This window comes from Anomaloglossus baeobatrachus, chromosome 1, assembly GCF_048569485.1.
Source record: "Anomaloglossus baeobatrachus isolate aAnoBae1 chromosome 1, aAnoBae1.hap1, whole genome shotgun sequence".
Classification (NCBI taxonomy): domain Eukaryota; kingdom Metazoa; phylum Chordata; class Amphibia; order Anura; family Aromobatidae; genus Anomaloglossus; species Anomaloglossus baeobatrachus.
The window spans coordinates 584,408,127-584,431,853 of record NC_134353.1 but is presented as its reverse complement, the minus strand read 5'-3'; the positions used below and the strand labels follow the sequence as shown (position 1 = coordinate 584,431,853).

Below are 23,727 nucleotides of genomic sequence, written 5' to 3'. Positions count from 1 at the left end.
GGAGGAGGGGACCTCAGGAGGGGTGGTGTGTCCTCCCCGGACCTACGGAGGATGTGATTGGCGTTAGTCAGCCAATCACAGCCACTGTAATGTTTCAGCCATTGAAAATGGCTGAAAATTGAAATCCAGCCATATCAGTGCAGCTGTAGCACTGCTCATTGGCTGAAGCTGGGTGACCTCGGTTTCATCTGCCCCCAGCTCTGATTGGAGAGACCGGCCTTGTGACCGATCTGTCCAATCACTGTGGATCTAGGGCCGGAGACCGCTCCCCTCAGCTTCACTCCGGCGTCTGTGGAAGGTGAGGGGAGCGATCGTTAAGTTATAGCCACTGCCCCCTTTCAGCCGCCGCCGCTGCTCCCCTTCCATCCATTACTACAGGATGGGCACATGATTATAGAATAGGGACAAGGTGGGCACATGACTACAGGATGGGGACAAGGTGGGCACATGACTATAGGATGGGGACAAGGTGGGCACATGATTATAGAATGGGGACAAGGTGGGCACATGATTTTAGGATGGGGACAAGGTGGGCACATGACTACAGGATGGGGACAAGGTGGGCACATGACTACAAGATGGGGACAAGGTGGGCACATGACTATAGGATGGGGACAAGGTGGGCACATGACTATAGGATGGGGACAAGGTGGGCACAAGACTATAGAATGGGGACAAGGTGGGCACATGACTATAGAATCGGGACAAGGTGGGCACATGATTATAGAATCGGGACAAGGTGGGCACATGATTATAGAATGGGGACAAGGTTGGGCACATGATTATAGAATGGGGACAAGGTGGGCACATGACTACAGGATGGGGACAAGGTGGGCACATGACTACAGGATGGGGTCAAGGTGGGCACATGACTACAGGATGGGGACAAGGTGGGCACATGACTACAGGATGGGGACAAGGTGGGCACATGATTATAGAATGTGGACAAGGTGGGCACATGATTATAGAATGGGGACAAGGTGGGCACATGATTATAGAATGGGGTCAAGGTGGGCACATGATTATAGAATGGGGACAAGGTGGGCACATGATTATAGAATGGGGACAAGGTGGGCACATGACTACAGGATGGGGACAAGGTGGGCACATGACTATAGAATAGGGACAAGGTGGGCACATCATTATAGAATCGGGACAAGGTGGGCACATGATTATAGAATGGGGACAAGGTGGGCACATGATTAAAGAATGGGGACAAGGTGGACACACGACTATAGGATGGGGACAAGGTGGGCACATGATTATAGAATGGGGACAAGGTGGGCACATGATTATAGCGTAGGGACAAGGTGGGCACATGATTATAGAATAGGGACAAGGTGGGCCCATGACTATAAGATGGGGACATTACAAGGATAGGCATAATACTATTGGATGGGGACATTACTATAGAATGGGGACAAGGCTGGGGACATTACTATCGGATGGGGACAAGGATGAGCACATTACTGTAGGATGGGGACTAGGATGGGGCACAATACTACAAGGGAACAAGGATGGGCACATTACAACAAGATGAGGAACATTACTAAAAGATGTTGGCCAAAATTTCTATATAGTGATAATTGTAACACAATTAGTTAATAGTTACAAGAAAGGGATAAAATGTAAAAAAAACAAAAAAAAAAAACAACAAACAAAATAAGGCATGACATTTCTTTTCCATCAAATTTTTTTTTTACATTTAAACAAAGACTGTGCACCTTTATTATAATAAACAAGTGAAAAATGTTCAAAATCAGTGATACAAAGGTGTGTAAAAAAAAATTATATTTTATATGGTACCAATAAAAATGTCACTTTGTCCTGCAAAGAATGCGGCCCCCACAAATTATTTTTTTCCTCTGTGCGGCCCATACACCCAGCAGAGTTTGAGACCCCTGATCTAAAGGCTTATGAACTATCTTTTAAAATTTTTAACGTTTTTCAAATGTATTTGAACCACTATGCAAAATGACAAAGACATTGCAAGTCTCTAGTAATCAAACCATAGGTTGTCAAGCAAAAAAAACCTAATTTACTACTTGTTAGTAAAAATCCACATCCAGTTTTGAAACATTGCAATGTCAATGTCAATCATTCAATGTGATACCATGAAAAAGGACTTAGAGTAACTTGCTTACTGGAAGAACAGCCAGTAACAGATGCATCAAGTACACATTGTCTTTGTCAGAGTGAAGGTACAGAATGCCTGGATTGAGAAAGAATGTTTAGCTGCCTTATATGCAGGTCAGTAGTTGAATCTAAAAAAAGAATCTAAACCGTATATATTGCAGACTTCATATCTTCAGCAGTATTACCTTGTAAAGGTCTGATTAGAGGCCTAAGTAATTTTCATCTAAATCCCTATCTATTTAGTGCCATAATCTAAACTATTTTCTAAAATACTTACATTTAAAATTTCCTACCATTCCCTCACTACAATATCTAACTGGTATTGTATTTTTTCCCTACTTCTCCTCTGATGCCTCTTTGTTTAAGAATCAAAGTGTATGCTAGGATACTCAAACAAAGCATCATCAGGGAACAAAGGCTGCGATTACTGCCACAGCCTCTGCGCCCCCCTGAAATGAAGCGTCATCAGTGACACTCATTTTAGGGGCTGTGTTAGTCTGTGCGATGTGTACAATCACAGTGTGCTCTCTGTTGTTGGCTCAGATCAGCAGTACCAAGCTGGCACCACAGCAGTGTCAGAATACATTGCGTGCATTAGATGGTAGCATAAAAACATAACTTTTTTTATAGGCGTTTTTTGTATAAAAAAAATAGTCAAACGTAAAAAATGTATCAATTTGGTATTGCAGGAATCATAATGACCAAGTTAACTTACCAGTTTAACCATATAGTGGACACTGTGAGAACTAAATCTAAAAATCAATGTTCAGGTTGCTATGTTTTTTATTTCTCACTTACAGAGAATCCATATCCATAAAAGATGTTTCATTAATACCTGCAAATTGTGTCAAATAAAGATACTATAAAGATAGTGTAGTTTCCACACTGGAGTGATTTCTGGGGTTTCCACTCCTCTCAGCGACTCCAAAAGCAATGTAACGCTCACAAATCAATTCCACAAATTCAGATCCAATTCTATTTGCTACTCTCAGCTCATCATCATACTTGAGATGTTTTAATGCACATATGGTACATTAAAAAAGTATTCATACTCATGAACTTTTCCACATTTTTTCACGTTACACCCACAAATTTAAATGTATTTTATTGGGATTTTATGTTATATACCAGCACATTGAAGTATTTTTGAAGTGTGAAGAAAATGATACTTTGTTTTCTTTTTATTTTAAAAATCTAAATCTGAAAATTGTGAGTGCATTTGTATTCATTCCCATGAGTCAAAACTTTGCAGGACCACCTTTCACTCTAATTACTGCTGCAAGTATTTTTTTGAGTATGTCTCTACCCCCTTTGCACATATAGAGATTGAAATGTTTGCACATTCTTATTTGCAAGATATCTCGAGCTCAGTGAGATTGGATGGAGAGCATCTGTGAACAACAATTTTCAAGTCTTGCATCAGATTGTCAATGGAATTTCAGCTTGGACTTTGTCATTCAAACACATGAATATTGTTTGCTCAAAACCATTCCATTGTACTTCTGGCAGTATGTTTAGGGTAGGTGTCCTGCTGGAAGGTGAACATATGCTCCAGCCTCAACTCTTTTCTAGCCTCTAACAAGTTTTCCTCCAGGATTGCCCCATATTTAGCTCTATCCATCTCCCATCAACTCTGACCAGCTTCCCTGTCTCTCTTAAAGAAAAGAATTTCTACAGCATGATGCTGCCACTGTGTTTGACGGTGGGGATGGTGTTTTCAGGGTGATGTCCAGTGTTTACCAACACACAAAGCATTTTGCCTTTACCCCCAACAATTATATGGACTCAATTTACTAATTAGGTGAATTCTGGAGCCAATTTGTCACTCAGGATTGTATTTAATGGTATCAGACTACAGGTGGCTGAACACAATTGCACATCACCATGTATCATTTCCTTTATACTTCACAAATACTTGCTATTTTATGTTAGTATTTCACATAACTATGAAGAATATGGGTGTGCCAAACCATTTGATCAGCCTCATTAGGAACCTTTACATCGACCAAGAAGCAACAGTCAGAGCGGAACATAGTGACACAGCATGAGTCAAAGTAGAGCAAGGCCTCAGACAAGGTTGCACCTGTCACCATTTCTCTTAAATTAATATGCAAAAGCTATTTTCAGGAAGGCTGGACTAGCTGAAAAAGGAGAAAGAATCAAAATTGCTGGATGTATCATCAACAATCTAAAAATTAGCAGATGATACAACATTGATAGCAACAAGTGTAAATGGAATGAAGGACTTATTACAGATTGTCAAGATGGCAGGTTGGAACATAGGACTCCTACTTAATACAAAGAAGACAAAGATATTGACTACTGCCAAGTAAGGATGGGACACATTTGAAATGGATGGCGACAAACTGGTAGTTGTAAAAGGACTTCAACCTACTCGGATCGATGATCACTCAAAATGCAGCGACGATACCAGAAGTCAATAGGAGAATAGCTATGGGCAATCAACAGTGAAATCACTGGACAAGGTCTTCAAATTGAGGAACATTTCACTGGTAATGAAGACACGGCTCGTACATAGTCTGGTCTTTTCTGTAACATATGGATACGAAACCTGGATGATAAAGAACAAGACAGGAGAAGAATTCACACCTTCAAAATGCAGTGCTGGAGAAGGATGTTATCAATACCATGGATGGCAAGAACACACAAATAAATTTTGGAACAAATTAAGCCAGACGTGACAAAAAGCAAGGATCACCAAGCTACGACTTACCTACTTTGGACACATCATACAAAGAACGCAATCACTAGAGAAGGACATCATAGTCGGAAGAATAGAAGGAACAATGTGAAGAGAAAGACCTATAACCTGGTGGCTTGATACTACCAAGAAAACATCAGAGAAGCCCCAGGTGGATCTTTCTAGGCTTGCACAAGATTGATCTTTCAACAGAGCGTTCATCCATCAAGTTGCTATGGTTCGATATCGAGCTGAAGGCCGTTTAATAAAAATACTACGTTTGTGGGTATAACGTGGTAAAGTTCACTTGGTATGAATACTTTTTTAAGGCACTGTAGGTGAGACATTAAGCTCCTGATGTGAATGAAGAAAAATAGACTGGAAGTTAATTTATTTTATTACAATGCCGGAAACAGTATGTCACTATATCTTGGCACTGAGTACCCCTGAGGCTCCTGAAAATTATATTTAATGTACACAATTATATATACTACTAGGCTTTAGGGCACTTCACAATTGAAAAGCCCAAACTTGCTCATGCTCTATAACTGCCAAAATACTTTACAACCCTCAATGTGTTGATGGATCCTTCGGTTATGGCCAAAGAAACCAAATTCTGATTAACTATTCAGCAAAAGTATGAAGACTTCATAATTTCAAGTTCAAGGAAGGCTGCATGCCTTAGTCTTTTGAGGCAACAGGACCTCCCTTACTTATCCAATGGCTTATTTCTCTGTTATAGTATAGTTTCACGCACAACTCCAATAAGACTGTGAGGTCTTTCTCTGGCAGTCCTTTGCCTTCTCACACTGTTGTCTTCCTGGGTTTGCGTAGTGCAAAAAGTGCTTAAGTCCCCACAGCTGTCTAAATGTAGAACACCTGTCTGCCGTCTGCTTGGCCTTTTCTGGGTTGCTGACACAGTCTGTTGGCTTGGCCCCATTACCTTTGCGGAAAAGAATAAAAATAATCATTAAAAACCATTAGATTAATATAAAAAGATGCAATGGTAACAAAAAGTTTCTAATCTGTACAATTTCTAACAAGTAAGGGTGTTCAAGTTTTTTTTTTCAGATGGGTTTGACGCGAGTCAGGAAACCGCCCAATAATATAATTATCATATTTACTAATCTTGTGGCATAATTCTAAGACATTTCCTGTTTAATGCTGCAATTTCAATGTTGATGAGTATATAATCATATTTTAGATCAGCTGACATAAAGTTTGATAAAGGCTAACTAACCTGTTCAAGGAAGTTGGCACTTAAAATGGCTTCATCCATATGTTCTTCATCTGATTTTAAAACGGTTTTGATGCTTTCTACCAGTTCACGGACATCTGCAGACATGTGACAAGATGGCTCCTCTAAAAACCTGGTCACCAGAAGCTTAGTGTCCATGTATGATCTGTAATCAACCAATGACCTAGGTCTTGATCGAACAGCTTTTGCTCTTAAAGCACGTCTCATGGTAACAGTCATCAATGGTGGCCTAAGTTCTGTTTGAGTAGCTGCTTCACAGCTTGGAACTGCAACTACGAAAAAATAAGAGAATATTGTTTTTCTCCAAGATCTAATACTGATCACTTGATTTCAGCAGAATAAATATACAGTATGTGAGAATGAAAGGCAGCAACCATCGTACTTCAGTGTTCAGAGTTTAAATTTGAACGCGGTTCAGATACATCAGGAGTGGGGGGAGGTGGGGAGAGGCAGTAGGGTGAGGACGACAGCACGCCGTTTCGCACAAATGTGCTTCGGTAGGTTCACATTTGTGCGAAACGGTGTGCCGTCGTCCTCACCCCACTGCCTCTCCCCACCTCCCCCCACTCCTGATGTATCTGAACTGCGTTCAAGATTAAACTCTGAACACTGAAGTACGGTGGTTGCTGCCTTTCTTTCTTCTGGATGGATTCTACAGATGGACTTATAAGGATTGTGCACCCGTACAGACTTAAGGCCCCGCTATGATATATCTAACGATCTGTCGTCTGGGTCACGGAATTTGTGACGCACATCCGGCATCGTTAGAGATGTCGTAGCGTGTGACAGCTCCGAATGACTGTTAACGAGCAAAAATACTCACCTTATTGATGCTCGTTGACACGTCGTTCATTTTCATAATGTCGTTCCTCCTTCTGTGCGCCAGTTGTTCGTCGTTCCCGAGGCAGCACACATCGCTACGTGTGACACCTCGGAACGACGAACACAGCTTACCTGCGTCCCGCCGGCTATGAGGAAGGTGGGAGGTGGGCGGGATGTTACGTCCCGCTCATCTCCTCCCCTCCGCTTCTACTGGGCGGCCGCTGTGTGACGTCGCTGTGACGCCGAACGTCCCTCCCCCTTCAGGAAGAGGATGTTCGCCGCCCACAGCGACGTCGTGAGGGAGGTAAGTACGTGTCACGGGGGTTAACGACATTATGCGCCACGGGCAAGGAATTGCCTGTGACACACAACCGACGGGGGCAGGTGCGATCTCGCATGTGATCGCACGATATATCGTCGCGTGTGACGGGGCCTTCAGTCTATTCCAAAAAGGTACATAAATAGCAACTACTGAGGATTTCCAGCAGTGCCCGGTGTTTCTCCTGCATTTGGATAAATATTTGTGAATATGTTGTAAATGATGTAATAATAGCTTAACCCCCTCCCGACACAGCTATTTTACATTTTTTTAATTTATTTTTTTCTCCTTCTTGCACGTCTGTTAATTTTATTTTTCCCACTGACATTAGCCATATGAGGGCTTATTTTTTGCAGGATGAGTTGTACTTTTGATTGACACCATTAATTTTATCATGTGATATACTGGAAATTGGGAAAAAAAAATAAGTGCTGCAAAATTAAGCAATTGTTTTTTGAGATTTTATTTCCGGCATTCATTATACGGTACTAATTACCCACCGATATGATTTTCCAAGTCAATATGATTACAGGGGTAAAAAACATTTTTTTAAAAAAATTTGAGTGGTGTAAAAAAAAAAAAAATAGGGAATATGTAAAAAACAAAACAAAACATTTTTGCTTGTGTTGCCAAGACCAGTAACGTTTTCAATGTTTAGTTGCAGGGGTTGTCTGAGGGCTTGTTTTTTGTTCCCTAAACTGATATTTTTATTAATACCATGTTGGGGTAGATACGATATTTTCATTCTATCTTACTGCATTTATTTTTGATGTCTGTCACTGATCAGCTCCCAGCGGCTGCAGGACGCACGCATCGAGGTGGCGCAAAAGAAAAAACTGCCAAAGAGAAGCGATCAAGTACTGATCAGCGCTCCGCAGTAGAAGGAGGTGATAAGGGAAGGGATTAGGGAGAGGGGGGACGATTGGGGCTAAGAAAAAAGAGGGAACAAGAAGAGGTTGGAAAACAAAATCGTCTTTCTTCTTTACAAGGTAGCAGCAGCAATGGTGGCACAGGCCTAAAAATGCTTGTGGCCCGTCAAATCCCAGCAGATGCGCACATTGACCGCTCTACACAAGTCTCCAAGCAGGAATGAGGCAGCGCAGAGTGGTCACTACAGTTCAGACCGCGTCTCTGCTCTCTGGAGCGCTCGCACGTCATTGAATGATCACTCCGATCAGTGCCGGGGCTGGTGACGCCGCCATTGCCAGGCTCTAGAATATGATCACTACTGATTGCACAGATCATAGCTCAACTTCAAGGTAATTTCAAAGCTGATTTCATTGAGTTTTTCAGAGCAATGAGAGACTCATGGGTGGACGCGTTATCCAGCAAAAATAGGACGTCTTTGGAAAACCTTTCCTGAAGTTCCAATGTTCAACAGATAGGGTTAACTTTTCGTAAGCACAATTTTAAAATGATATAACCTTTTCTGCTAAAACAAAGCACGTGAACTTGTCAAAGTTAATACTTGTTTCCATAGCAACAGGATTTATTTTTGTCTGCTAGAAATAGTCAAGGCCATCTATTTATCAATACCTCCTTGTACATCAGTGTGATGAGAGGACTGGGCTACAGTGTGCACCTGCACTGAACCCAAGTAGGTGCATTACATCGATTGAAGAACTGTTATATGTTGTGTGATATAAAAGGGAAAGTTATCATTGTTTTAAAGTAAAATCCAAATATTTTGAAACATTCCTGTTCTGACTTCATGCATATGTGTAATCATATTAAACTTTCTGCAACTTACGCAGCACCTCTGGCCACAATGTTCCACTAGTAAGTGTAAAAAATATTTGAAATCGCTTTTTTTACATTAACCCTTTCATGACCGGACGATTTTCCGTTTTTGTTTTTTGCTCCCCTTCTTCCGAGAGCCGGAACTTTTTTATTTTTCCGTCAATCTTGCCTTGTGAGGGCTTATTTTTTTGCGGGACGAGTTGTACTTGTAAATGATACCATGAGCTCTATCATATAGTGTACTAGAAAACAACAAAAAAATTCCAAGTGCGGAAAAAAAAAAAAAAAAAAAAGTGCAACTGAATATGGGGTAATTCATTCATCGTGTTCACTATATGGTAAAACTAATGAGTCGGTGTGATGCCTCAGGTTGGTACACGTTTGTAGATACCAAACATGGATAGGTTTACTTTTATTTAAGGGGTTAAAACAATTTTGTTCAAAAAAAATGGTGCACTTTTTGCACCATTTTCTGTGACACGTAGCATTTTAATTTTTTGGGATTTGAGGATCAGTGATGGCTTATTTTTTGCATCTCGAGCTGATGTTTTTAATGGTACCATTTTTGCACAGATGCTACGTTTTGATTACCTATTATTGCATTTTGCTCAAAATTTGCGACAACCAAAAAACAATTTTGATATCTGAATTATTTTTACCGCTACTCTGTTTACCGTTCAGGTTAAATGATTTTATAGTTTGATAAATCAGGCATTTCTGAATGCAGCAATACTAAATGTGTGTATATTTTTATTTTTTTAATGTTTAATTTTCAATGGGGCGAATAGTGGGTGATTTGAACTTTTAGGTGTTTTTATTTTTATTAAAACTTTTTTTTATTTGACTAGTCCCCCTAGGGGATTGGCAGTCTGATTGCTTGTTCATTTCTGTTGATCAGAGCTGTTCTGCTCTGATCAGCAGAAATGCAGTGTTCCTGTTAGAGCCACTGCTCTGTCGGCTCTAACAGCAACTATGTCGTGATAGTGACAGAAATCATCACATGACCTGTCACTGCCTTGGCAACCATTGGCTCCCCGTGATCACATCACAGGCCCTTCGATGGCGACAGCGTTCCCCGCTGCGGCCATTTAAAATCGCGCTGTCACATTTTGACAGTGTGAGCTAAGGAGTTAACAGGTGCGAGTAGATTGCGGATCCACCCGCGCCTGTTAGCCACACATGTCTGCTGTTCAAATCAGTAGACATGTGCAGGGATCACCGCCGGCTCACCACAGCATTCGAGGGTGATTACCCCGACATGATTTAGGATTTATTGGTACGTCCTAGGTCATGAAGGGGATAAGGGCCCTGAGACCAGGCTAAAACAGTACTAGCAATATTTTTAGTATTGTGTAAGTAGCTACTCCTTTGCACTGAGGAGGGGAAAACACCCCGAAACACATGTCTGCAAATAGAATGTCTGGTTTGGCTTTTATTCTTAGTCATATGGCAAGGTTCGTTAAAGCATTAATTTTGACTCCTTTCAATAGGTGGCACTAGATTTCAAGTTCTCTTCTTTTCCGAAGAGGCAATTTGTATGCAGATATAACTTGAATAGCACCGGGCTCATTCACAGCACTTGTTTCCTCACTTGGCCAGAGAGACTTCCTGGGCCAGCTCAGTATGCTAGTTCCGTATGTGACTTCTAATGAAACAATATTACATTTTGCCTATCATGTCATTGCTAAATACAATATACAGACACATAATTATCTTCTTGTCTTTTTTTCAAAGTTACCTCTTAGCGGAAAATCATGGATAATTGGATCACTGTGTGATCTCTTCCGTTGTGGTTTATTGGCAGGATCCTCCTCTATATTTTGCTGTACAGTTGATGAAGGTAGAGGTATAACTTCAGCATTAGAACAGGCAGCAACATCTGTAAAGAAAACACAGCTCAGGTTCATTTTATTGGTAAATCATTAATTCCTAACTCACATTAATTAGCAATAACATTTTATATGTAAAACATTTTCAGTGCCTGCTGTATGCAAAGTGCATTGCTCTGTAGCCCAATCATACCTAAGCGTTAGTTCATCAACTACTAAGGGCGTTTCACACTGCGTTCCTCTCCCCATTCATTGGTCCTGTCGGGGCTTCCGTCTGAAACCCCCGTAAAACAGGATTCAGACATATGCGCCGAAGGGGCCACTGACTATAATGGTGCAGATGGAGTCACCGTGTGCTCTTTTATGCACCATTTTCGGGCGTATATGCCTATTGAAGGCGGACACCCAGACGTAGTAGACTAAATCTAGATGTCCGCATCCAGGAAGAGTATACCCCCGAAAATGGTACACAACCGAGCACATGGTGACTTCGTCTGCACCATTATATTAAGTGGCCCCGTCGGCACATAAGTTCGAATCTCATTTTGAGGGGGGGTTTGGACGGAAACTCTGACGGACCACTAAACGAGGAGAGGAACACAGTGTGAAAGCACCCTAACTTTTAAAGGGAACCTGACAGATGATACATGCTGCTCAATCCACTGGCTGCATAATTTCAGCAAGGTAAGTTTAACTCTAAAAAGTTGCAGCACAAAATTAATTTAGAAAATAATTTAGAATTAGTGCTGCTTGAGTCACCCTTGAGGAGAAAAGATGCTACTATCACTCTGTTCCCTTGGTAGTCATGCACTTTTCCAACTTGACAATGATCCAAAACTCACATCTGTTGCATTTTTGGAGAAGAACAGGGTGAAAATGATTCAGTAGCCTAGATTGTTTCCTGAACTGAACCCAATTGAACACCTATCGGTAATTCTGAAGAGACAGTGGAGCATCACACTCCATCCAGGATCCAGATTCTGAAAGAGGTTGTTCGTGAAGAATGGGAAAAGATAGATGTTGCAATATGTCACAAACTTGGTCATTCCATGCTTAGAAGACTTGGTGCTGTCCTTCAATATCATGGAAGTGATACAAAATACGCTTTTGGTGTAGGGGATATTCATGTTTGCATAAACTAATTTGAGTAAAACTGAAGATTTTGTAATGAAAGTTATATTATTAATTTTACTTTTATTTTATTTAAATTAGGTCTTCCAGGCTATGGGGCAGATCCTCACAAAACGCTGTGTCTGAATGTCATATCTTGAAACCCATTGCCTTTGCTGGGATGCCCAGAGTCACTGGATTTCACTGAATTATTTTGCCATCAATGTTCGATATGTTTGTGACAAGAAAGAAATTGTTAGTAAGAAACTGGCAGTAAAAGATAGTAAAGCTCATCACACCAGCCAGTTTCTCAAGGCCTTAGTGGAAAAAGTTCTGCAAGATTAGGAACGCAAAAAAGAACAGGTTCTTGCTATTGTAAAGGACAATGCTTCAAACTTGATAAGTACAATTAAACTGATGAATGAGAGTAAGGCTACAGTTAGGTCCAGAAATATTTTGGACAGTGACACAAGTTTTGTTATTTTAGCTGTTTACAAAAACATGTTCAGAAATACAATTATATATATAATATGGGCTGAAAGTGCACACTCCCAGCTGCAATATGAGAGTTTTCACATCCAAATCGTAGAAAGGATTTAGGAATCATAGCTCTGTAATGCATAGCCTCCTCTTTTTCAAGGGACCAAAAGTAATTGGACAAGGGACTCTAAGGGCTGCAATTAACTCTGAAGGTGTCTCCTTCATTAACCTGTAATCAATGAAGTAGTTAAAAGGTCTGGGGTTGATTACAGGTGTGTGGTTTTGCATTTGGAAGCTGTTGCTGTGACCAGACAACATGCGGTCTAAGGAACTCTCAATTGAGGTGAAGCAGAACATCCTGAGGCTGAAAAAAAAGAAAAAATCCATCAGAGAGATAGCAGACATGCTTGGAGTAGCAAAATCAACAGTCGGGTACATTCTGAGAAAAAAGGAATTGACTGGTGAGCTTGGGAACTCAAAAAGGCCTGGGCGTCCACGGATGACAACAGTGGTGGATGATCGCTGCATACTTTCTTTGGTGAAGAAGAACCCGTTCACAACATCAACTGAAGTCCAGAACACTCTCAGTGAAGTAGGTGTATCTGTCTCTAAGTCAACAGTAAAGAGAAGACTCCATGAAAGTAAATACAAAGGGTTCACATCTAGATGCAAACCATTCATCAATTCCAAAAATAGACAGGCCAGAGTTAAATTTGCTGAAAAACACCTTAGGAAGCCAGCTCAGTTCTGGAAAAGTATTCTATGGACAGATGAGACAAAGATCAACCTGTACCAGAATGATGGGAAGAAAAAAGTTTGGAGAAGAAAGGGAATGGCACATGATCCAAGGCACAGCACATCCTCTGTAAAACATGGTGGAGGCAACGTGATGGCATGGGCATGCATGGCTTTCAATGGCACTGGGTCACTTGTGTTTATTGATGACATAACAGCAGACAAGAGTAGCCGGATGAATTCTGAAGTGTACCGGGATATACTTTCAGCCCAAATTCAGCCAAATGCCGCAAAGTTGATTGGACGGCGCTTCATAGTACAGATGGACAATGACCCCAAACATACAGCCAAAGCTACCCAGGAGTTCATGAGTGCAAAAAAGTGGAACATTCTGCAATGGCCAAGTCAATCACCAGATTTTAACCCAATTGAGCATGCATTTCACTTGCTCAAATCCAGACTTAAGACGGAAAGACCCACAAACAAGCAAGACCTGAAGGCTGCGGCTGTAAAGGCCTGGCAAAGCATTAAGAAGGAGGAAATCCAGCGTTTGGTGATGTCCATGGGTTCCAGACTTAAGGCAGTGATTGCCTCCAAAGGATTCGCAACAAAATATTGAAATTAAAAATATTTTGTTTGGGTTTGGTTTATTTGTCCAATTACTTTTGACCTCCTAAAATGTGGAGTGTTTGTAAAGAAATGTGTACAATTCCTACAATTTCTATCAGATATTTTTGTTCAAACCTTCAAATTAAACGTTACAATCTGCACTTGAATTCTGTTGTAAAGGTTTCATTTCAAATCCAATGTGGTGGCATGCAGAGCCCAACTCGCGAAAATTGTGTCACTGTCCAAATATTTCTGGAACTAACTGTATGTGCACACGTTGCGTTTTTTACCGCGGAAACGCTGCGTTTAGAACCGCAGCGTTTCAGTGACAAATTGCATGCGTTCAGCTTTCCCAGCAAAGTGTATGAGAAAGCCGAAAAATCAGTGCACACGCTGCGTTTCTAAACGCAGCAGCGTTTTGGATGCCAAAAATCGGTGCGGAAAGAAAAGCAGCATGTCACTTCTTTTGTGCGTTGTGGCTGCGTTCACTCCCCCATTAAATCAATGATGTGGGTCAGAACGCAGCTACACCGCAGTGAGCTGCTTTTTTGTTGCGGTCCGCGGCCTTTGTCGGCACGCCAGAACGCAGGCATTTACCTGGAAGTGAGGTCAAGAGGTTTCCTGTTGACCTCACTTCCTGGCTAAGTGCAGGAAAGCCCCCGGTGTCTCCAAAGTGCCCGCCCCGACCCCCGACCCCCCTCCCGAAAATCCAACATGGCCGCGCGCACAGTAGCGCACCGGCCGCCCTGCTCCTATGATTTCTGTCGCATGTGCAATAACACATGCGACAGAAAAATGCCCCCCAGGCCCTGCCCGGTCACCCCTTATTCCCCCGGTATTCCCCCTTACCTGTCCGGTCGCAGCGCTGATCCCCCGCGGCCCCCTCCTCCTTCACAGTGCGCGCCGGTCACATGTGCAGAGCAAGCAGCTGACAGCCAGCACTGTGTTCAGAGAGCTGCGCTGGCTGCTCGCACTCTGCAGCTGTGACCCGGGTAGAGTGGGTGCAGATTTTTGGCACCCACTCTCCTCAAATGGAGGGTCTGCCCTCCTAGAAAATGGGGGATACATTCCCTGAACGTGCCCCCATATTCTAGAAGGTATAGATGCGACGTGGGACGTCCATATGGATTTCTGCGGACCCATTTTTTTCAAATTTTTTGATTAAATTGGAGAACAAGGGAATGATTTGGGGAGTGTTTTTTCTAATAAAAAATTTTTTGTCATTTTTTTTTGCTTTTGTTTACTGTCAATTAGTTATGTCGGGTATCTAATAGACGCCGTGACATCACTAATTGCTGGACTTGATGCCAGGTGACATTACACATCTGGTATCAACCCCATTTATTACCCCGTTTGCCAACGCACCAGGGCGCGGGATGAGTTGGGGCGAAGCGCCAGGATTGGCGCATCTAATGGATGCGCCACTTCTGGGGCGGCTGCGGCCTGCTATTTTTAGGCTGGGAAGAGTCCAATAACCATGGCTCTTCCCACCCTGAGAATACCAGACCCCAGCTGTCAGCTTCACCTTGGCTGGTGATCTAATTTGGGGGGACCCCACGTTATTTTTTTTTTAATTCTTTATTTATAAATAAAAAAAAAAAGCCTGGGGAGCCCTCCAAATTGATCACCAGCCAAGATGAAGCTGCCAGCTGTGGTTTGCAGGCTACAGCTGTCTGCTTTACCCTGACTGGCTATCAAAAATAGGGGGGACCCCACGCCATTTTTTTCATTTTTTTTTTTTTTTATTGGATAAATACTAAGCTAGGCACCCTTTAGTGCCACATGAAAGGTACTAAAGGTGCCAGCTTAGAATATGCAGGCGGGGGTGGGACGTTATATATATTTGACATCCATTCATCCATTGACGCTTTTTAGGTTGTGTGCCCACAATCAGGGTTTGCAGCGTTATGGGCGCTGAGTGTTTTCCCTGCGTCCATAACGCTGCGTTGTGCAGTAGAAGCACAGTGGAAGGATTTTTGGAGATCCCATGCCCACTGTGCTTCTTTTCTCCGCAGCATAAACTGACCGGTGACGCAACTTCCCGAGCCTCAGCATGTCAATTTATGCTGCGGAGACGAGAGTGTTCTCTGCAGGTAGAATAGAGCTCAACAGCAGCCTGAACCCAAATCGTGGGCATGGGCAGCTGCGTTCTCCCGTGGACAACATTCACATCTCTGCAGGAAGGCTGACACTGTGTACTGGACGCCGTGTCGCTGGATCTTGGCCACATAGCCTTAGGCCTCTTTCACACGTCAGTGATTCTGGTACGTTTGTGCTTTTTTTTAAACGTACCAGAATCACTGACATGCGCAGACCCATTATAATGAATGGGTCTGCTCACACGTCAGTGATTTTTCACTGCACGTATCTCCGTGCGGCGTACCCGCGTGTGCGTGATTGCCGCACGGAGACATGTCCATTTTTTTATGGCATCACTGATGTTCCACGGACCACGCAGTGGTGTGGTCCGTGAAACACGTGCCAGAAAAAAACGTGCTTTTAAAATAAAAATCATTTTAACTCACCCGGCTCCAGCGATGTCCTCTGCAGCCCGTTCTCCCTGCTGCTTCTGAGCCGGCTCATTATTGTCGCGCATATTCATGATGTGCGACACAGCCGACCCGGAAGCAGATGCTGCGGGGGTCAGCGCCAGCCGGATGCTGCACCGCGGGAGCGATCAGCACCATGGAGAGCGGGAGCGGGCACAGGTGAGTTAATCTCTAAGTGCAATCACGGGCCACGGAGAACGGAGCCCGGATTGCACTTAGACAACCCATGTGTGCCGTGATTCACGGCACACGGAGGGACATGTGCGTGTTTTACACGCCAGTGAAAAACGTCTGTGTTTTTCACTGACGTGTGAAACGGGCCTAAAAGTGAGAATATTGTTGCTACAGCAACATTTTGGGTGAAGTAGCTGTGGATTCAAAATGCTTAATATACTCCTGAATAAAATCCTTGAGGGGTGCAGATTCCAAAATGGGGTCACTTGTGGGGGTTTTCTGACGTATAGGTACCCAAGGGGCTCTGCTAATGTGACATGGTGCGCGAAGTTTATTTCAACTTTTCCAAAATTCAAATGGTGCTCCTTCCATTCCAAGCCCTCCCATTTATCCAAACAGAATGTGGAGAAGGAAATGACATCACAGGTTTTTTTTTCCAAAGATCTGTGTTCAACCAACTTTATTAACACTGACAAGTCTTAAAAAATGCACCTAAAAAAACGCATGAAAAACGCATGAAAAACGCATGAAAAACGCATGCGTTTTCGATGCCTTTTTCTCAAAAAGCATTGTTTACAATTCTCCCCTCTGCCAGAGGGTGCGTTTTTTTCCGCGCTGAAAAAAAAGCAACGTGTGCACATAGCTTAATGAACAACAGCTAGAAGAAAATTTAGGATTTCGTATGTGTGAGAGGGAGCCCCAGTGCTGCTCATGTAACTGAGGAACAAACAGATATTACAACAGAAGAACAGCAAAATGATACTTTAGGATTAGATGATCTTGTTGAAGGTGCTTCAAAACACTTTCATATTACTTACACATGCGCTGTGTTGTGCACACGCTGCAGCTGGCAATAAGAGATAGTCTGCAACAGGAACCCCGGTTTCACACATCCGTCTTTTCGCCGGTTTGGCGGATGCGGCACGCTCCAGTACAGTGTATACAGTACAGTGGCAGTGCGACAAACGCCAGTCACATGCTTTCATGTGACCGGAGCATGTGACCCAAAAGTTGTGGCGCTGCCACTGTACTGTATTGTACTGTAGTGGCGTGCGCCACATCCGCCTAACGGGCGAAAAGCCGGATGTGTGAAACTGGGCGGACATGCTGGAAATTATGATTGGAAAAGTGAGGAAGTTGGTTATTGCCGCCAGAACCCCTAAAATTGATTCCATCTTGAAGAGACGTGCCGGGAAAGGGCCAATTGTTGATCAAGCCACTCAGGGAGGCAGCACTTATTTAATGACTGAGCGATTGCTTGAACTAAAATAGTTTCTTCTAGATATGGAGAACCCTCAAGTAACCTTAAATGAAGGTCAATGGACACAGGTGGCTGAATTGAAGGAATTGCTTAATCACCCATTTACCGTGACTAAAAAATTACAAGCTGAGGTTTTAACTCCTGGCATTTTCATAAGAGGGTGGAAGAACTTGCTATTTTGCCTGTCCCAAAGAGGAGGTTTAATCGCAGATGGCATTTCTGCTTCAATGAAACGGAGAGAGACACAGCTATTGGAAAATAAAATTCTTCTGGCAGCTGTTTATGTGGACCCAAGTCATCGTATACTGCTTGATGATCAACAGCTTTCTAAAGGAAAAGAAGCTTTGAGTTAGGTAGCAGTTAGGATGAGCAGCTGCAGGACTGCCAGGCGCAAGAGGACTTGGGGCCTGACAGTGCTACTGCTGCCATATCTTCATTCTCATCAGATGAGGAGTTTAACTTTGACAAGTATTTGGATAACATGGAGCAGCAAAGCGTTGCCGCAAGGAAAAAGATTTCACTCCGTCTCCTATAGCAGCAGACTGACCAGATTTCAGTAAAAAATTTTTACTTGCTCTCAAAGAAATAGAAAAATTCAACCGTTCATCAAAACTGACTGTGCATGAGGCAATTCCTTTATTCCCGGAAATTGTTAGAGATGTTGCCCATGTGGTTACGGCTTTGCCTCCAACCCAAGTTAGTGTAGAGAGGTTGTTCTCTAGCCTTAAAATTATTAGGTCAGATTTGAGGTCATCTATGAAGGAGGATCTGATGGAAGCAATTCTATTTCTTGGAACAAATTCTTAGACTGCACAAATGTTATTTAGTATATTTTTGTTGAAAATTCTTTTTTTGCCACTTACAGTTAGGTCCAGAAATATTTGGACAGTGACACAAGTTTTGTTATTTTAGCTGTTTACAAAAACATGTTCAGAAATACAATTATATATATAATATGGGCTGAAAGTGCACACTCCCAGCTGCAATTCAATCAGATAACACATGCGAACCAGATTAGCATGGATAAATCAAACAAACATGGTAAGAGCATAATAGCAAAAAAAAAAAAAAAAAAATACCAAAAGCAAGGCCATTGTGAAGCATGTGCCAACTTGCATAGCTAGTAAGACAGACCACAATATGTTAATATATAAACAATGAGTACCCAGCAAGGGCAACTGGTAGTAGAATGTAGAGATAAGCAACTGCTATATATCATACAAAATGTATCAAACCTGTTCCTGGATAGGCTAGTGTGACCAAGATCCTATACTGCCTAGCTAAAAATAGTCCCAAAATAAGGAGACAAAATCGTTACCGAACCATGATAAAATGAATCAAAGGGCCTATATGGGTGGCACGGTGGCTCAGTGGTTAGCACTGCAGTCTTGCAGCGCTGGGGTCCTGGGTCCAAATCCCACCAAGGACACCATCTGCAAGGAGTTTGTAACCCTGTGCTTGCGTGGGTTTCCTCCGGGTTCTCTGGTTTCCTCCCACACGCCATACAGATAGGGACTCTAGATTGTGAGCCCCAATGGGGACAGTGCTCCTGATGTATGTTAAGCGCTGTGGAATTAATAGCGTTATATAAATGAATAAAATTATTATTATTATTACTATACAGCAGCAATTGGGGGGGATACCTGCCCCACACGTATTAACACTAACACCATGTGGCTTTCTCAAGGGTTGAAGGAAATGCATGTGCCTTTTTTAACTGCGGTTTTTCAGCATTTAAAGCAAGTCTCTGAGGAAAACATTAACATAAAGCTCAGTGTTCTCGCAAAAGAAATTACATATTGGGGATTTGAAACATGCACAACAAGTCAGTTTACGCTGAGTGGACATGAGCTATCTATAAATCCCATCCACTTTGCTGGCACTGTAAGACACTGCAGGTGCTACCTTGCAACCCCCCTTCCTTTCACCCGATTCTGAAGATGCAATAAAGAAACATTTATAAGCAAAAACCGGTGAGTGCCAACCTTTTCTTCTCAACATTGTTCAACATGTACTTGACATACTGAAGTAAAGCATGATCCTCTTCCTTTGGAATCTGGGTTGCAGGGCAGTATTCCAATATGATCACAACCCCAAAATACACCTCCAAGACGACCACTGCCTTGCTAAAGAAACTGGGGGAGAAGGTGCTGGACTGGCCAAGCATGTCCCCAGATCTAAACCCTATTGAGTATCTGTGGGACATCCTCAAATGGAAGGTGGGGATGCATATAGTCTCTAACATCCCCAGGCTCCGTGATGTCATCAAGGTGGAGTAGAAGAGGATTCCAGTGGCTACTTTGAAGCTCTAGTGAACTCCAGGCCCAAGAGAGTTAAGGCAGTGCTTGAAAAGAATGGTGATCAAACAAAATATTGACACTTTGGGGACAATTTGGCAATTTTCGCTTAGGGGTGTACTCAGGGCCAGATTAAGGTTTGTGGGGGGTCCCTGGGCAGAAAATCTGGTGGGGGCCCCATAACGTTAACATTTTTAGCCATAACAGTAGAGCGCGAACTGTAGCATTTAGATATAAATCCAATGAACATTTATCTTATCCTGTTCTGCCACATTCAGATTTACAGTACTACAATACAGATACAGTCCAGGATAACTCACAGCAGTCACATATACACAGAAAAGGTGGTGTCACACACAGCGACGGCGACAACGACGTCGCTGCTACGTCACCATTTTCTGTGACGTAGCAGCGACGACTCGTCGCTGTGTGTGACATCCAGCAACGAGCTGGTCCCTGCTGTGAGGTCGCCGCTCGTTGCTGAATGTCCTGCTTCATTTTTTGTTCATTGCTCTCCCGCTGTGAAGCACAGATCGCTATGTGTGACAGCGAGAGAGCGACGAACTGAAGCGAGCAGGGAGCTGGCGTCTGTCAGCCTGCGGTAAGCTGTAACCAAGGTAAACATCGGGTAACCAAGGGAAGTCCTTTCCTTGGTTACCCGATATTTACCTTCGTTACCAGCGTCCGCCGCTCTCACGCTGCCAGTGCCGGCTCCCTGCACGCCAGAGTACAAATCGGGTAAATAAGCAAGGGTTGCTTATTAACCCGATGTGTCTGGCGTGCAGGGAGCCAGCGCTAAGCGGTGTGCGCTGGTAACCAATGTAAATATCGGGTAACCAAGCCCTTGGTTACCCGATATTTACCTTAGTTACCAAGCGCAGCACCGCTTCCACCCGTCGCTGCTGGCGGGGGGCTGGTCAATGGTTGCTGGTGAGATCTGCCTGTTTGACAGTTTACCAGCGACCATGTAACGACGCAGCAGCGATCCTGATAAGGTCAGGTCGCCCGTCGTGATCGCTGCTGTGTCGCTATGTGTGAACCCAGCAAAAGTAGAGTTACTCACATATTTTTTATTGATCCCAATGCTAAGGCAGCCAGGGCCGGCTCCAGGTTTTAGTGGCCTCCGGGTGAAAGTCTCAGTGGACCCCATCCACACACAGAAACGCACATACACATACAGGCATACGTACATATACATATTTGAAGACAAATTCAGAAAAATACATATAAACAGACAAATAAATGCACAGTCATATACACTGACATACATGCAGACACAGACGCAATAGGGCTCGTGCGCACATTGTGTAATTCCATGCATTTACGCTGCGTACAGCACTGCAGTGTAAATGCATGCGTCCTGCGTTCCCTGCACAATCTATGAAGATTGTGCATGATACGTGCGCACGTTGCTTTTATGAACGCAGCCATTTGGGTGCAAAAATGTTGACCCAAATCTGTGCGTTCATAAAATGAGCATGTCAATTATTCCGTGCGCTATGGATGCAGCTCCCACTCTGTCTATGGTGGGTGCAGCAGCCAGAGCGCATGAAATCGGCTTTTCTTGTACAGAAAAACTGCATCCATTATGCAGTGTTTCTGCAGCGATTTGATGCGCACATGTGCTGTCAAATCGCTGCAGAATATTCAGCAGTTACGTGCGTATGAGCCCTTACAGGTATTAATATGGGGAAGTCGCCAGCAGCCTCACTCACTTCTCCCGCTTGTTTCCGTTCAGCTACTTCAGGACATGTGGCTGTGTTTCACGATGGCTGTCACGAACAGACATGACTGCACACTGACAGCACTGCTGTATATACATCACAGGAGGGGCTGGGGGCTACAATATATACATTACAGGAGGGGCAGGGGGCATAGACCTTACTGGAGTGGCAAACAGCTTTGGTAGTGTACTCATTACTGGGATGGGTGAGATAGCGCTCTGGGGAACCCATATAGTTCTGGGGGGGGGCCGCACAGACTGCTCTAATTCATACAGTCATATGAAAAAGTTTGGGCACCTCTATTAATGTTAACCTTTTTTCTTTATAACAAATTGGGTTTTTGCAACAGCCATTTCAGTTTCATATATCTAATAACTGATGGACTGAGTAATATTTCTGGATTGAAATGAGGTTTATTGTACTAACAGAAAATGTGCAATCCGCATTTAAACAAAATTTTACCGGTGCAAAAGTATGGACACCCTTATCAATTTCTTGATTTGAACACTCTTAACTACTTTTTACTGACTTACTAAAGCACTAAATTGGTTTTGTAACCTCATTGAGCTTTGAACTTCATAAGCAGGTGTATCGAATCATGAGAAAAGGTATTTAAAGTGGCCACTTGCAAGTTGTTCTCCTATTTGTATCTCCTATGAAGAGTGGCATCATGGGCTCCTCAAAACAACTCTCAAATGATCTGAAAAGAAAGATTATTCAACATAGTTGTGCAGGGGAAGGATACAAAAAGTTGTCTCAGAGATTTAAACTGTCAGCTTCCACTGTGAGGAATATAATAAGGAAATGGAAGAACACAGATACAGTTCTTGTTAAGCTCAGAAGTGGCAGGCCAAGAAAAATATCAGAATGGCAGAGAAGAAGAATGGTGAGAACAGTCAAGGACAATCCACAGACCACCTCCAAAGACCTGCAGCTTCATCTTGCTGCAGATGGCGTCAATGTGCATCGGTCAACAATACAGCACACGTTGCACAAGGAGAAGCTGTATGGAAGAGTGATGCGAAAGAAGCCGTTTCTGCAAGCACGCCACAAACAGAGTCGCCTGAGGTATGCAAAAGCACATTTGGACAAGCCAGTTACATTTTGGAAGAAGGTCCTGTGGACTGATGAAACAAAGATTGAGTTGTCTGGTCATACAAAAAGGTGTTATGCATGGAGGCAAAAAAACACGGCATTCCAAGAAAAGCACTTGCTACCCACAGTAAAATTTGGTGGAGGTTCCATCATGCTTTGGGGCCAATGCCGGCACAGGGAATCTTGTTAAAGTTGAGGGTCACATGGATTCAACTCAGTATCAGCAGATTCTTGACAATAATGTGCAAGAATCAGTGACGAAGTTGAAGTTACGCAGGGGATGGATATTTCAGCAAGACAATGATCCAAAACACTGCTCCAAATCTACTCAGGCATTCATGCAGAGGAACAATTACAATGCTCTGGAATGGCCATCGCAGTCCCCAGACCTGAATATCATTGAAAATCTGTGGGATGATTTGAAGCGTGCTGTCCATGCTCGGCGACTATCAAACTTAACTGAACTGGAATTGTTTTGTAAACAGGAATGGTCAAATATACCTTCATCCAGGATCCAGAAACTCATTAAAAGCTACAGGAAGCGACTAGAGGCTTTTATTTTTGCAAAAGGAGGATCTACAAAATATTAATGTCACTTTTATGTTGAGCTGCCCATACTTGCACCGGTCAAATTTTGTTTAAATGCAGATTGCACATTTTCTGTTAGTACAATAAACCTCATTTCAATCTAGAAATATTACTCAGTCCATCAGTTATTAGATATATGAAACTGAAAGAGCTGTTGCAAAAACCCAATTTGTTATAAAGAAAAAAGGTTAACATTAATAGGGGTGCCCAAACCTTTTCATATGACTATTTATACACACACACACACACACACACACACACAGTACTGCTTCTTACACACACACAGCTCTGACACACACA

At 42.9% G+C, this 23,727-nt stretch overlaps 1 protein-coding gene across 1 annotated transcript in view; it reads right to left on the bottom strand.

Annotated features, from left to right (window-relative positions):
• Positions 1 to 1,776: 1,776 nt before the first annotated feature.
• ENTREP1 (endosomal transmembrane epsin interactor 1) overlaps positions 1,777 to 23,727 on the bottom strand; it is a 146,648-nt gene continuing 124,697 nt past the window's right edge. The window contains exons 9-11 of the mRNA XM_075317836.1: positions 10,715 to 10,855; positions 6,078 to 6,367; positions 1,777 to 5,780 (exon numbers count right to left, since the gene is read on the bottom strand). Of these exons, the coding sequence (XP_075173951.1) occupies positions 5,574 to 5,780; positions 6,078 to 6,367; positions 10,715 to 10,855 (638 nt within the window). The 3' untranslated portion in view covers positions 1,777 to 5,573. The remainder of the gene's footprint in view (positions 5,781 to 6,077; positions 6,368 to 10,714; positions 10,856 to 23,727) is intronic.